The sequence below is a fragment of the Scyliorhinus canicula genome, chromosome 11 (genome assembly GCF_902713615.1).
Source record: "Scyliorhinus canicula chromosome 11, sScyCan1.1, whole genome shotgun sequence".
Lineage (NCBI taxonomy): Eukaryota > Metazoa > Chordata > Chondrichthyes > Carcharhiniformes > Scyliorhinidae > Scyliorhinus > Scyliorhinus canicula.
Window position 1 is genome coordinate 6892250 of NC_052156.1, and position 16008 is coordinate 6908257.

The 16008-nt window shown below is 49.5% G+C and overlaps 1 protein-coding gene across 5 annotated transcripts in view; it reads left to right on the forward strand.

The window, feature by feature from the left end:
- LOC119973647 (monoglyceride lipase-like) overlaps positions 1-16008 on the forward strand; it is a 79395-nt gene that overhangs the window by 60057 nt on the left and 3330 nt on the right. For all 5 annotated transcript variants that reach the window (XM_038812027.1, XM_038812026.1, XM_038812029.1 and 2 more), the window contains 2 exons: positions 5048-5137; positions 13158-13373. In XM_038812027.1, coding sequence (XP_038667955.1) covers positions 5048-5137; positions 13158-13373 — 306 coding nt within the window. The remainder of the gene's footprint in view (positions 1-5047; positions 5138-13157; positions 13374-16008) is intronic.

Sequence of the window (16008 nt, forward strand, 5' to 3'; positions counted from 1 at the left end):
TTGAGGTGGATAGCGCAGATGCATTTGAAGGGAAGCTAGATGAACTCATGAGGGGAAAGGGGAATGGAAGGATATGCTGACGGGCCTGGGTGAAGGAGAGCAGCAAGAGCACAAACAGCGGCATCACCCAGCTTCCGGGATGACGTGACTGTATTCCAGAAATGCTTCATTGGGTGTAAAAGCACTTTGGGGATATACTGGAATCGAGAACGGTGGTATCAGAGTACAGCTCTCTTTCTAAATCAAGATTGTTATCAGCTGAATTCAAGCTTTCAGTTTGTCACAATGAAAAGTGAAATTGTGTTCCCTGGGTCATTACTCCAGGGGCAGTGCAGTCACTCGCGCATATTCTCCCAAACGGCAACGGAATGAGTGACCAGTTCATTTAATATTTATTCAGATGGGTAATGATGGTTGAGGGAGGAATGTTGGTCAAGACACTAGTTGGAAACGCTTCTTCCTTCAATTTAGGGGCTGGTTTAGCACAGTGGGCTAAGCAGCTGGCTTGTAATGCTGAACAAGGCCAGCAGCGCGGGTTCAATTCCCGAACAGGCGCTGGGATGTGGCGACTAGGGGCTTTTCACAGTAACTTCATTGAAGCCTACTTGCGACAGTAAGCGATTATTATTATTTGCAGCCTCAACATCCACTGGGTGGACCGTGTCTCAGTTTTGCGCCTCAACCACTTGCTCAGTATGACAAGACGAATGTGTCAGAGTTTTAAAGTGAGGTTTTAGTCTACAATTAGTGTGCTTGCTGTGTTGGCTTGGCCACTAACCAAGCTTATTGTGGTTTGCGTCTCCTCGGATAGCCAGCCTGCCTGTGTGCAGTAAGACCTGGACAACTTTCAGGCTTAGGCTGATAAGTGGCAGGTAACAGTCACACCGCTCATGTGCGAGGTAATGACCATCTCCAATAAGAGAGAATTTAATCATCTCCCTTGGACATTCAACTGCATTAACTGTGCTGAACCTCCCACCATCAACATGCTGCTCGTTACCATTGAACAGAAATTGAGCTGGCCCAGCCATATAAACGCTGACTACAATACGACTGATGGGTGGCACGGTAGCACAGTGGCTTCACGGCGCCAGGGTCCCAGGTTCGATTCCCGGCTTGGGTCACTGTCTGTGTGGTCTCTGCACTTTCTCCCCGTGTGTGCGTGGGCTTCCTCCGGGTGCTCCGGTTTCCTCCCACAGTCCAAAGATGTGCAGGTTAGGTGGATTGGTCACGTTAAATTGCCCCTTAGTGTCCAAAAGGTTAAGTGGGGTTATGAGGTTACAGGGATAGGGAGGGGGAGTGAGAGCCTTGGTAGGGTGTTCGTTCAGCGGGTTGGTGTAGAATCAATGGGCCAAATGGCCTCCTTCTGCACTGCAGGGATTCTATGACTCTAAGCAGTCAGAGACTGGGAATTTGGTGTTGAGTAACTCACTTCCTGACTCCCCAGAGTCTGTCCAGCTCCAAGGCATAAGTCAGGAGTGTGATGGAATATTCACTACTCGTCTGGATGTGTCCAACGACACTGAAGAAGCTCAATACCACCCAGGACAAAGCAGCCCGCCTGATTGGCATCCATTCACCGTCTTAAACAGTCACTCCCTCCACCACTAGCACCCCATATGTGGAGGCTTTGGAGAGGGTGCAGCGGACGTTTACCAGGATGTTGCCTGGTCTGGGAGGTGTTAGCTATGCGGAGAGGCTGAATAGACTTGGACTGTTTTCATTAGAACGACGGAGGTTGAGGGGCGACCTGATAGACGTTTACAAGATTATGAGGGGCATGGATAGAGTGGATGGGCAGGTACTCTTTCCCAGGGTGGAGGGGTCAATCACCAGGGGGCATAGGTTTAAGGTCCATGGGGCAAAGTTTAGAGGAGATGTGTGAGGCAGGATTTTTATGCAGGAAGTGGTGAGTGCCTGGAACACGTTGCCAGGAGAGGTTGTGGAAGTAGATATATTAACGGCGTTCAAAAGGCATCTTGACAAATACATGGATAGGTTGGGTATAGAGGATAATGGCACGAGGAAGTGCCAAGGGTTTTGGGCAAGGGTGGTACCATAACCAGTACAGGCTTGGAGGGCCTGTTCCTGTGCTGTATTGTTCTTTGTTCATAGCAACAATGTGTACTATCTATAAGATGGACTGCAGCCACTTCCCAAGGCTCGTTCGACAACACCTTTCTAACCACTCAGGACAGGGCCAGCCTCCGCCAGCTGCAGATATCTCTCCAAGCCACACGCCATCCTGACTTGGATACATATCGCCGTTCCTTCGCTGTCGCTGGGTCAAAATCCTGGAATTCACTCCCTAACAGCACTGTGGGTGTACCTACACTATGCAGAGTGCAGCCGTTCAGGAGGGCAGCTCACTGTCACCACCTTCTCAAGGGACGTTAAAGAATAAAGAAAAGGTTACCGCATTGATCGACCTAACGTGAGGGTTGAATTGGTAACCTTAGTGTGCTGTTAGCGTTGCCATGGCCACTAACTGAGCCTAGTTACCACATTGAGCCACCCTGCCATCGATGGGTGAAATTTTGCGAAAGCTGGATTTAACAATCCCATTGAAGTGATTGGATGTTTGTTGGCCGATTGCCCCCTGCCTCGACATGTCTGTAAAATTCTGCCCAATATCCCTTTAGGTGGGGAAACTCTGCCCACACTGAACAACCTCATTTTAAATACATCAATCCTGGTAATTGAATCATTCTGCCCATGTTGGATTTGCCAGTTGTCCTTAAATAAGCGCAACCACTCCTCTCTGCAAAAGAAAAGTCCCACCTTTTGTTAACTTTTCCTTATATGTCAAACTCCTAACTCGGTATAAGAAACGGTATAAGAAGCAGAAATGTCAGGAATAGGCTAATCCGGTCTCTCAACTCGTTTTTATTCCCCAGCAATAATTTTCCCTCCCAGGGGCAGCAGGGTAGCATGGTGGTTAGCATAAATGCTTCACAGCTCCAGGGTCCCAGGTTCGATTCCCGGCTGGGTCACTGTCTGTGTGGAGTCTGCACGTCCTCCCCCTGTGTGCGTGGGTTTCCTCCGGGTGCTCCGGTTTCCTCCCACAGTCCAAAGATGTGCGGGTTAGGTGGATTGGCCATGCTAAATTGCCCGTAGTGTCCTAATAAAAGTAAGGTTAAGGGGGGGTTGTTGGGTTACGGGTATAGGGTGGATACGTGGGTTTGAGTAGGGTGATCATGGCTCGGCACAACATTGAGGGCCGAAGGGCCTGTTCTGTGCTGTACTGTTCTATGTTCTATGTTCTATGTTCTAGGTCACAGTTTGGGTGGAGGTGTAGACCCTGTAAGGAATGGCCATGAGAGAGTCTCCTTCAGAGTCTCACCGAGGTTTGGAGCCATGCTGGGGAAAGAAAGCTAACTATGTTCAAAGGAGAAAGATATGAAGGAAGCCATATTTTTGTTTAAACACAAACAATAACCCCAATTTGGTCTGTTCCAGGTCAGCTCCCCAAACCTGGAACATATGTCATGATAATAATCTTTATTAGTGTCTCAAGTAGGCTTACATTAACACCGCAATGAAGTTACTGTGAAAATTCCCTGGTCGCCACATTCCGGCGCCCGCTTGGGTACACAGAGGGAGAATTCAGAATGTCCAATTCACCCAACAAGCACGTCTTTCGGGGCTTGTGGGAGGAAACGGGAGCACCCGGAGGAAACGCACGCAGACACGGGGAGAACGTGCAGACTCCCCCCAGATAGTGACCCAAGACCGGGAATCGAACCTGGGACCCTGGTGCTGTGAAGCAACAGTGCTAACCACTGTGCTACCACCCCTTGCTACTACGCACATTGCTAAGTCACCGAGTAAGCTTTCGGCAGGTGGGCAATACGGTCAGTCACTCGTCCGTGACCCTTCACCCCCCCACCCCGGGCTTTAGTGGTGACTATTCCACTGCGGCATCGGGCCCTTGATGCAACATCCCTCTTCAGCCAAATTTCTGGCTCCGGTCCAGTCTTTCTAGGCCTGGTTCTCAAAATGCATCTCAACCACTATCAACCCTTCTCACAAGCACCATGAGGCTGTGCATACTTCCCAATATCCAAGTCGTTTCTGCATCTTTTGATGGTGTCTCCTCATCAGCTATCAACCAGATGTTATATTCATCAATCGAAGCCTATCTCAGGTGGCCACTCCATGTCAGGTTACTCATTGTCTCAGTCTGTGGTCCAACGGTCACTTAATTCAGTAAAAAAAGGACTTCTGATAAATTTAAGGCAACATTTGCTTCGTATTCCAGTTTGAAAGATGGAAAACAAATCTGTGCGTTGCCAGTATGAAAAACAGGTTAATATAACTTGATTAATTAATCAACAGTGCAATCATAGCTGGGTTAAGATTAATGTCTACCAAGTAAGATTTACTTGGGGAGGCGGTGGCGTAGTGGTATTGTCAGTAAACCAGAGACCCAGGGTAATGCTCTCCAGAGCCAGGTTCAAATCCAACAATGCAGATGGTGAAATTTTAATTCAATAAAAATGGGGAATTAAAAATGTCTAATGATGACCATGGAACCATTGTCGATTGTTGTGAAAACCCACCTGGTTCACAAATGTCCCTTTAGGGAAGGAAATCTGCCGTCCTTACCCGGTCTGGCCTACATTTGACTCCAGACCCACAGCAATGTGGTTAACTCCCCTCAATTAGGGGTGGGGCAGTTAAGGGATGGGCCCAAGCAATCCTCACCATGGGCAATAAATGCTGGTGCACACCCACATGTGAACAATTTTTAAAAACATTAAATATTAACTAAAGGCTTAAAGTTGAAAGAAAAGCAGAAATAAAATGCCAAATTCAAAATTTACAAAGATTAGTGACAGCCTACAATCCCAATGAATATGGAATCATTTGTGGGTCAATAACCTTTACACCTGAGTTCTTGACACACGCACTGAACCAAGGGCATTCACTTGTAGACATCAGTTCACCTGCCATTTTAATTCTTACGTCTCCGCCCTGTCAAGGAAAAGAGTATCCAATTGAAGAATTTGATTCACCCAGACATGCTTTGCTTTTCCCATTCTAGATGGTGTTTACCAAAGTACTGAATCACCTTCTGCCAAATGTAGCTCTGGGATACATTGACCCTCACTTGACATCAAGAGATGAAATGCAGGTAGGTTTCCAATGATTTATTTTTCTTCTTGCATTTGACTAAAGAATACATTGGATCTTACTTTCAGACTCAGTTGAGTTCATCAGCTCTTTGCCAGAACTGCATGAAGCAGCAGCAAGCGCCTAGGGCACATCCCTCGGTCAATCCATGACATTTGGCCTATTAAACCGAGATGCATTTTCACCTCAACATAATAAAACCTCCCACAGTGCCTGAAAAGCAAATACAGGAACAGCTGTTTGAGCTTCAAACTGTGCCGTCAATTTCTTGGCCGTGGAAAGCTCTTCGCCTTTGCGGTTCCAGTTTACCGCCTTGTCTCCTCACGCCCTGGTACCTTTACTGTGGAACAAGTAGTCACGTGATCACGTGATTGCACGGCTACGTACAGGGTCACGTGACGGCAGCTCAGGTGTTGTCCCCGGAGCACGGGCAGAGTGGAAGCATGCAAAAGCTGCTCAGAGTACTGACTAAACCATTGTTCTAAATCCATGGTCGCCAATCTTTGGGAATGCAGGACTTCCGCATAGTGTCAAGAGATGACAGTGTGGCACAGGGACTTTGCGGCATCAACCCGCTCATTCTTCAGGGCAGCACGGTAGCATTGTGGATAGCACAATGGCTTCACAGCTCCGGGGTCCCAGGTTCGATTCCGGCTTGGGTCACTGTCTGTGCGGAGTCTGCACATCCTCCCCGTTTGTGCGTGGGTTTCCTCCGGGTGCTCCGGTTTCCTCCCACAGTCCAAACATGTGCAGGTTAGGTGGATTGGCCATGATAAATTGACCTTAGTGTCCAAAATTGCCCTTAGTGTTGGGTGGGGTTGCTGGGTTATTGGGATGGGGTGGAGGTGTTGACCTTGGGCAGGGTGCTCTTTCCAAGAGCCGGTGCAGACTCGATGGGCCGAATGGCCTCCTGCACTGTAAATTCTATGATATGTTCAATGAAAACATTGTGGACAACTGGGCCATGTTTGTAAAGGAGCGATACAACTGCTGCACTGCCAGATTATCAGATAAATCAAAACAGGTACAAGTTTGCACCTTACTAAATCTAGCCGGCCCCAAGGCTATCAAGAAGTTTGAATTTTTTGCCTTTCAAATGCAGGAGACGAAAGAGGACCCTGAAATAATTCTAAACATGTTTGAGAACAGTGACGAACATAATTCTCAACAGGGACATGTCACTCTACAAACCAAAGATCTGATGAAGCGATACAGTCATCTACGGCAACCTTAAAAATCTTAGCAAGAAAACGTGTGCTTGGCACCTTTATCGATGAGTTAGTCAGGGATCGCCTAGTCTAATAATAATCATAATCTTTATTGCCACAAGTTCGCTTACATTAACACTGCAATGAGGTTACTGTGAAAAGCCCCTAGTCGCCACATTCCGGCGCCTGTTCGGGTACGCAGAGGGAGAATTCAGAATGTCCAAATCACCTAACAGCACGTCTTTCGGGACTTGTAGGAAGAAACTGGAGCACCCGGAGGAAACCCACGCAGACACGGGGAGATCGTGCAGATTCGGCACAGACCGTGACCCAAGCTGGGAATTGAACCCTGGCGCTATGAAGCAACAGTGCCAACCACTATGCTACCATGCCGCCCACGGACCCACAGCTAACTTGTCCACAAATAGCTACAACAAGAGAAAGATTTAAGATCACAAACAGCCATCAGCAGCTGCATGTTACACGAACAGGCTGAAAAAAGCAGCAAGGAGTTTAATCAGGAAACAAAAGTTTTTGTGGCGCAGGGCACACCCTTCCCCAACTGTGGTGGCCACCACCCTAAGAACAGAACAGTATGTTTGGCATTTGGTAAACGCAGCAGTAAATGTGGCAAGTGGAATCATTTTGCAACATTGCTGCAGGTCGGAACCACAGAAGCCTTCCTTTGCCCACAGCCACATTGCAGCCAGTAAGTCTTCCCTCGGAGGTTAGGGGGGTGAGCAAGGTGAACGGGCTGGAGCTCAACCAGAGGAACCGAGCCACTGCATCGGGCGGTGACACTGGGTGTTATAACTTCCACAGGCAAGGTCACAAAATGGGTCAGTGAGCTGCAGCAAAGAAAGTTGGCATGGCCGAGATTTTGCATTGACCCAGTTCACTTAAACAAGATGCTGCTCAGACTTCATCCGTCTGTGGAGACAGTGGAACATCACACCTGCCAAATGCAGCATCCTGGATGTGAAACAGAGGTTCAGGCAAAACCCTGCTACATAAATAATCCTTGAAACTTACCACGTTCCCGTCTATGGGATGTCCGCTGGCAGCAGGATTATCCAGCAATGCTTGGAATATTTCTTTGCAGACCAAAGCGGCAGCATCATTGCTGATGACATCCTGGTCTGCAGTCGTACTCAGCAAGAACACAGTGCACGTCTTTGTCAAGTCTTCGGCAGAATCAGAGTCAGACAACTAGTGGTGTATATTTCCATTCTTTCCATTTGATGTTACCCACCATGTGGACTCGGCTTTTGGCATAAAAGTGCCAATTCCCTTATCTCTCCATTTTGAAGTTACCTTTCCTACATCCCATCGTTTTATCCTTGTCTCATAGGTAAACATTCGCTTTTCTTATTGGTTTGCTATTTTTGCATATCAAAACCCCAGTCAGCGGACAGCTGCCCTTATTAATTCTGTGGTCATTCACTGCAGCTGCCGTTTTCGAATGGAATGGTAAACAACATTTAGGGCGTGACTTACCGGCATTATCGAGCGCGACTTGGTGAATCTCAGAAGAGGCCTCTCACGCGATTCACGATACTGGCCGAGATCCACATCAGCATATTTAAGGGCTCATTTAAATATGTCTGCGTCAGATTCTCCTGGCGCCTGCGACCTAACAGCCTCTACCCACCACCATTTAGTACAGGCCCACACAAACATGGACCAGGCGTAACGGCACCTGTGGGGGTCTGCCAGGTCAATAGAGACCCCTGGGAGGCCGGGGACAGGGCAGGGTAGCCCCCTAGCTCTCTATCTGGCACATGGGCACTTTGACACTGCCACACTGGCACTGTCAGCATACCATGTGTGGCACTGCCAGGCTGTCGGGCAGTGCCAGAAGTACCAGGGTGGCACTGCCAAAGATCTGGGCCTGAGGGGGCGCCATGCCCATGAAAGGGGAGATTGGAGGGTATGAAGGTTTTGGGGATGAAGGGCGGGTGTGAAGGGGTCTCATAAAAGTTGGGGGAACAATACCGAAAGGGGGGCTCAATTGGGGTGGTGGGGAGGCCTGAAAAGGGGGGCCCTAGCAACCCCATAGAGGGGTGTCGTCAATTAGGGGGGGTGGGGTAATAGTGTGCGGCGGATGACATTGCCCATGGGTGGGGGGAGGGGGGGGGCGGGGGAGGGGGGGGCGGGGGGGGGACCCTCAAGGCCACTTAGAGATCTGGGCACCCTTTCAAAATGGCGGCCTGATCTCTGAGGAGCCGGTCTCGCCGGTGAGTTCAACTCCCTATTGCTGAAAAAAATATGGGCTGACCGGGGAGAAACTCCACAAGGCCCGAAAAAATGACAACGTTTGGTTGAATCGCTGTGTGGACCTCATCCAAAAAGCCATCAGGAAACACCCGACCAAGAACGCCCAAAATCTTTGGTTGAATTCCGCCCTAATTCTTCATCAACTCGCATTCCGGGTGATTTGAACTCAACTATCTGCCAAACAAAGAATAAAGAACAAAGAACAAATAAAAGTACAGCACAGGAACAGGCCCTTCGACCCTCCAAGCCCGTGCCGACCATGCTGCCCGACTAAACTACAATCTTCTACACTTCCGGGGTCCATATCCCTCTATTCCCATCCTATTCATGTATTTGTCAAGATGCCCCTTAAACGTCACTATCGTCCCTGCTTCCACCACCTCCTCCGGCAGCGAGTTCCAGGCACCCACTACCCTCTGTGTAAAAAACTTGCCTCGTACATCTCCTCTAAACCTTGCCCCACGCACTTTAAACCTATACCCCCTAGTAATTGACCCCTCTACCCTGGGAAAAAGCCCCTGACTATCCACTCTCTATGCCCCTCATAATTTTGTCGACCTCTATCAGGTCGCCCCTCAACCTCCGTCGTTCCAGTGAGAACAAACCGAGTTTATTCAACCTCTCATAGCTAATGCCCTCCATACCAGGCAACATCCTGGTAAATCTCTTCTGCACCCTCTCTAAAGCCTTCACATCCTTCTGGTAGTGTGGCGACCAGAATTGAACACTATACTCCAAGTGTGGCTTAACTAAGGTTCTATACAGCTGCAACATGACTTGCCAATTTTTAACTCAATGCCCCGGCCAATGAAGGCAAACATGCCGTATGCCGTCTTGACTACCTTCTCCACCTGTGTTGCCCTTTCAGTGACCTGTACATCTCTGACAAACGCGATGAGTAACACAATCATCATCAAGCTTAAGAGACACTTTGCCACACAGTCTCCCTCAGAGACTCAGGACAAGCAACGCTCGCCAATTACTCCACCAAATTTAGAAACTTTGCGCACACATGAGCAGCCCCCTACGTCCACAGTCCCAACAGCTTGGGGGAATTAAGCATCTTCTTGAGAAATGTGTCCGGGAACACAGAGTCTGTCCTTGACAGCACAGCAACTATTGCCCAGGTGCAGCAGGTGCCTTTCTGTCAACAAGTGGTACTGATGCTAAAATTAATGGAAGTCAAAGCAAATAGTGGACCCTCACTTAAAGTGGTTAAAGTTATCTTATTATCACTCTCTACGTGTGGCTCTCCATTGTGACACCACTGTGCTGCAGAACATTTTGCAAAAAGGCCAAGCAATAAATGTATTAATATCCCTTTGTCATCACATGCCCTGTAGAAGAAGGGACTGCGAATGTTCTATCTGCTTCATTCCTGATGCCCTGCCAATTTGTCCTCCTGGTCTAGATGACTCTTTTGGTCACAGTCAAATCCCAAACATGGCTGCCTAGTTCATCTGTGTCTGAGCTGGCGAGGAGGCGGGCTGCTTTCAACTGGGTGAAGAGGGCACTGTACATTAGCAAGGTGCAGTGCGGCATTGTATATCCAGCGAAGCTGAGGGTGACTTACAAGCTCAAGGACTTTTATTTTGGAACGGCGGAAGCAGCAGAGGAGTTTGCGAAGGCAGAAGGACTGGCAGAACTGAGAAATTGAGAAATGGACATGTGCCGATGTAACCTCATGACTGTATTTTCTCTTTTTTTTGTTTGTTTGTTTCACTGCGTGCGGCTGTATGGGCTAAAGGAGCCGGTGTTGTATATATTTGGACAAGGGAAGTGATGGGACTTTCACTCGAAGTGAGGGCTCTTTGGGGTGTAGGTGGATATGCGGGGTTTGTGTGCTAAAAGGGGGATTTTTGGGCTTACCAAGGGTCGGGCAAGGGGGAAAGGGACCCAGGCGGGGGCCTCCACGCTGGCCAGTCTAAGCCGGCCAGTGAACGGGAGTGAAGTGGAGGGGGGGCTGCGGCCATCGGAGCCTGGCAGAACAGGGTCCGAGGGGTCTAGCCGGGGTGGAAAGTTGGAGGGGAAGGAACCGAGGTTGGGGGGAGGAGTTTTACAAGAGGTAGTGGACGGGAGGAGTTGGGAAGGAGTGGGGGTGGGGGGGGGGGGGGGGGGTTTTTTACAACTCTTGGGTATCATGTACGGCACTCTTTCATATGTTGGACGGTGTTGAGTGTGGTAGGGGAAGTGGACTCTATGGTGACCATGGGCCGTCCTGGACTCCTTTTTTCTTTTTCTCCTTTGCTTTTTGTTTCCATCGTGGGAGGGTTTGTTTTATTGGATGAATATATTGACAGGTGGGCCGTTGTTTGAGGCGGTGGGAGGATGGGATCATTGTTATTATTAAGGGGATTGATTTTGTATTTGTTACCGTTTATTGTCTGTGGGTGGGGTGTAAATTTTGGAGGAAAATGTGAAAATGGAGAATAAAAACATTTTAAAATAATACTCCCGGCCTCCGAACGTCACCCATAATTTTGCCGGGTAGAGCACCCCAAACCTGATCTGCCGCCAGTACAGCACTGCCTTGGCCTTGTTGAAACCTGTCCGCCGTTTTGCCAACTTGGCTCCGATGTCCTGATAAATCCGGACGTTATTTCCCTCCCAGTCGCAGCTACGCTTCTCCCTGGCCCACCGTCGATTTTTGGAGTCTCACGATCACCACCCGCGGTGGCTCCCCAGCTCTAGGCTTCTGCCTCAGAGACCTATGCGCTCGGTCCACTTCAGGTGCCTTATCGAGCACCCATTCTGCCACCAGTCCTGCCAGCATCCTCGAGACGTACCTTGTGGCCCTCGCACCTTCCACTCCTTCAGGCAGGCCCACTATTCGCATGTTCTGCCTTCTCGAGGCATTCTCCTGCTCCTCCACCTTTGCCCTCAGCGTTTTACAAAGGTCTCCTACGAGCCCCACCTCCACCTCCAGAGCCACCACACGATCGCTGTGGTCCGAGATCACTCCTTCGATCTCCCGAATCTGTGACCCCTGCACCTCCAAATACCTCTCCATCCGCTCCAAAGTACTCTTCAGGGGTGCCACAGCTTCTGCAATGGCCTTTGCTTGATCCTCATGCATTTCTTTCCTCTGTTTATGGAATTCCTCCTTGATAAAAGTCATCAGTTCCTGTATCTGGGGCCTTACAGCTTGCCCCTCCCCCGCCTGCATGCTGGAAGACACTGTATGTGAAGCACAAGACTGTTTCAACTTTCCAGCCAAACCTCTCACTGTTTTCTGCCGGGTCCGGTGATCAGAAGACATACCATTCCAGGGGTAAACTACGCCTCTAACATTCACCTACGCCTTTTCATCAAAATTCCACCCGGATCTGGGTAAAAAGAGCCCTTTTCATAGAATTTACAGTGCAGAAGGAGGCCACTTGGCCCATCAGGTCTGCACCGGCTCCTGGAAAGAGCACCCCACCTAAGGTTAACACCTCCACCCTATCCCCATAACCCAGTAACCCCAAGGGCAGCACGGTGGCCAAGTGGTTATCACAACCGCCTCACGGCGCTGAGGTCCCAGGTTTGATCCCGGCTCTGGGTCACTGTCCGTGTGGAGTTTGCACATTCTCCCCGTGTCTGCGTGGGTTTCGCCCCCACCACCCAAAAATGTGCAGAGTAGGTGGATTGGCCACGCTAAATTGTCCCTTAATTGGAAAAAATAATGGGGTAATCTAAATTTTTTTAAAAACCCAGTAACCCCACCCAACACTAAGGGCAATTTTGGACACTAACGGCAATTTATCATGGCCAATCCACCTAACCTGCACATCTTTGGACTGTGGGAGGAAACCAGAGCACCCGGACGAAACCCACGCAGACACGGGGAGGATGTGCAGACTCCGCACAGACAGTGACCCAAGCCGGGAATCGAACCTGGGACCCTGGAGCTGTGAAGCCATTGTGCTAACCACTATGCTACCGTGCTGCCCTTTTATGTGACTTTGAACAGGAACAAACCTTTATGTGACCAATCACTCCATAGTCACAAGCGGAAGTCCGTCCTATGTTTTTTCATGTACGGAACGATCTATCTGGACGATACGCAATACTTTAAATTTTTTTTTAGAGTATTCAATTCTTTTGTTCTAATTAAGGAGAAATTTAACATGGCCAATGCACCTAGCCTGAACATCTTTTGGGGTTGTTGGGGTGAAACCTACGGGGAGAATGTGCAAACTCCACACGGACAGTGACCCGGGACCGGGATCGAACCCGGGTCCTCAGCGCCGTGAGGCAGCTGTGCTAACCAGTGAGCCACCGTGCCACCCAGGACAATAATTTTCACTGTACCTCAGTACACGTGACAATAAATCTAAATCTAGTCTCGAATGGGTCTAATACTGTTGCGTATTTATTTACTCTTTAGGGCTGATTCTTACAACCGTGAATGAACCAACGTTCACCCTACAGTTTGGCTTCCTGACTCTTTATACTCTCCACACTTTAGTTTCAAACGATTGGGTTAGATACTGAGTTTTATTGATGCTCTGTTGAAGTCACAACATCAGGTTTCCATTACTTTGGTTTCTGCAGGTGAATGACTACATAAATGACCCTCTCAACTGTCACGTTCCTGTCAGGGTGAGATTCGCTTTTGAAGTGTTGCATGCGTTGAGCAAAATTGAGAGAGTTTTTCCCACCATCACGGTACCAATGCTGATTTTACACGGTGAGCTGGACAAATTCTCCGACATCCGGGGATCCTACATCATGTTCGGGAAGGTGGCCAGCGTAGACAAGACGTTTAAGGTGATTCATATTTCACTGAGGGGAAATCCAGGTTAAACTGGTGTAATATATTGTGATGAAATGTGAGGTCAACGAAGCCTTTTAAAGTTTGCTAACGAATGGCTTCATTAGCATTAAAGTCTGTACAGGTTTACTGATAGAGCTGTATATAACCTCTGAATTCAGTAATTCAATACGAAACTTAGTATGGCCAACTTTCGCACTTTGTGAATACTGGGAAGTTAATAATCCACAGATATTTCTTGCTGAAAAAGTATCCAGCTTTCCTCTTTCCCGTGATTATAGAATCTCTACCGTGCAGAAGGAGGCCATTCGGCCCATCAAGTCTGCACCGATCCTCGGGAAGAGCACCCTACCCAAGCCCATGCACCATCCCCGTATTCCCCCCTAACCTTTTGGACACTACGGGGCAATTTAGCACGGCCAATCCACCTAACCTGCACATCTTTGGACTGTGGGAGGAAACCGGAGCACCCGGAGGAAACCCATGCAGACACGGGGAGAATGTGCAGACTCTGCATAGACAGAGCCCCAAGGCCGGAATTGAACCCAGGTCCCTGGTGCTGTGGGGCAGTAGTGCTAACCACTGTGCCACCATGCCACTGATGATGTTACCAACAGTACAGGTACATCTGGGTTGATGGTTTCCCCGAAGTCTCTCAAGGCCCCATTATCCATAGCTTGCCAGAAAGCCGCAGGTTATTCTTTGAAACTTTGCCAACAACAATAGCCTGCATTTAAATTGCACCTAAACATAGAAAAATGTGCCAGGGCGTTTCACAGGCAGCGCCGGCCCTAGGGTTGCTGGCGCCCCGGGCAAGCTGAACTTCGGCGCCCTTGGGGGGGGGGGGGGGTGGGGGGGGGGGGGGGCGCCTGGGGGGGGGGGGGGGGCGGGCGGACCCACGGGGGGGGGTGGGGCGGACCCGAGGGGAGGGCGGGGGGGGGCGGACCCGAGGGGGAGTGGACCGAGGGGGGGGGGGCGGACCGAGGGGGCGGACCGGGGGGGGCCGCCCTGGGGGAGGGCGGCCACCGCGCATGCGCTGGTTGGCACCGGCCCAACTGCGCATGCGCGGGACCCGAGTCTGGCGCCCCCTAGCACATGGCGCCCCGGGCGACTGCCCGAGTTGCCGGTGCCTTGAGCCGGCCCTGTTCACAGGAACGATTATCGAAAAAGAATTGACACCGAGCCACACAGTGAGACATTGAGACACATAATCAAAAGCTTGGTGAAAAATGGATAGGTTTTAATGAGGAGCTGGGTGTAGAGAGCCTGTGATGTTTGCGGAGGGAATTTCAGAACTTGGCGGCGAGGTAGCTGAAAACATAGAACATACAGTGCAGAAGGAGGCCATTTGGCCCATTGAATCTGCGCCAACCCACTTAAGCCCTCACTTCCACCCTATCCCCGTAGCCCAATAACTCCGCCTAACCTTTTTTGACACTAAGGGCAATTTATCATGGCCAATCCACCTAACCTGCACGTCTTTGGACTGTGGATGGAAACCGGAGCACACGGAGGAAACCCACGCAGACACGGGGAGAACGTGCAGACTCCATACAGACAGTGACCCAGCGGGGAATCGAACCTAGGACCCTGGCGTCCACTTGTGCTACTGTGCTGCCCCCCTGTGGGGGAGTGATTAAAATCGGCACTGTGCGGGAAGCTGAAATTGGCAGAGGGCAGAGATCTCAGAAGGCTGCAGAAGCTCACTGGGATAGGAAACAGAGGGGCCATGGAGGGATTTGAGGATTAGAAAATTGAGGCATTGCTTAACCGGGGACCAATGTAGTTTAGCGATGGATGAACTTGGTGCCGACCAGGACATGGCAGAAGAGCTTTGGATGAGCTCAAGCTAATGGAGGATAAAATGTGGGATATCAGCCTAGGAGTGCGTTGGGAAAGCCAAACCCAGAGGTAAGAGAGGCCTGGGTGAGGGTTTTGTGGTGATGTGCATCACTGTAAACACACAAAGGGTTAATGTAAATACATGTAGACTAGCTAGACACTAGAGGGAGCACCAGAGACATGACACACAGACACTAATCCAATAGAACAGTTAGATAGGACACGACCAATGGGCATTCACGATACACACAGAGGTGACACGACCACAGGAGGACATTACACCAACCCATATATAAAGGACACCACACACATGATCTGCCTCTTTCCAGTGGCGACAGTCAGAGAGTACAGACAGAGGGTTGATTCAATATCACTCCCACCACGTGGATTGTAGCAGACTGGTTTGTCAGTCTGAGTAGCTATAGTAGGATTAACAGTAGTGTCGAACCCGAGTAATAGAAGTGTAAATAGTTTAATAAACATGTTGAAGTTATCTCCACGTCTGATCCTTCCTTTGTCAAGTGCACCACAAGGAAGCCACTTATGCTATACCTAGAGCATAACAAGACAGGTTTCAGTAAAGCAGAGACAGTGGCAGGGTTCGGCCGACGTTACAGAGATGGAAGTAAGCGATCTTCCACAGCATGTACTCTTAAACAGTCAGTTTGATTTTTCCTTCAAAGTATTTTTATTAAGTGAAATTTTTCAATATAACAGCAAATGATTCAAATTACACACAGCCAATACCCCCCCCCCCCCCACCTCACAAAGAAAAGCAACCATAACAAA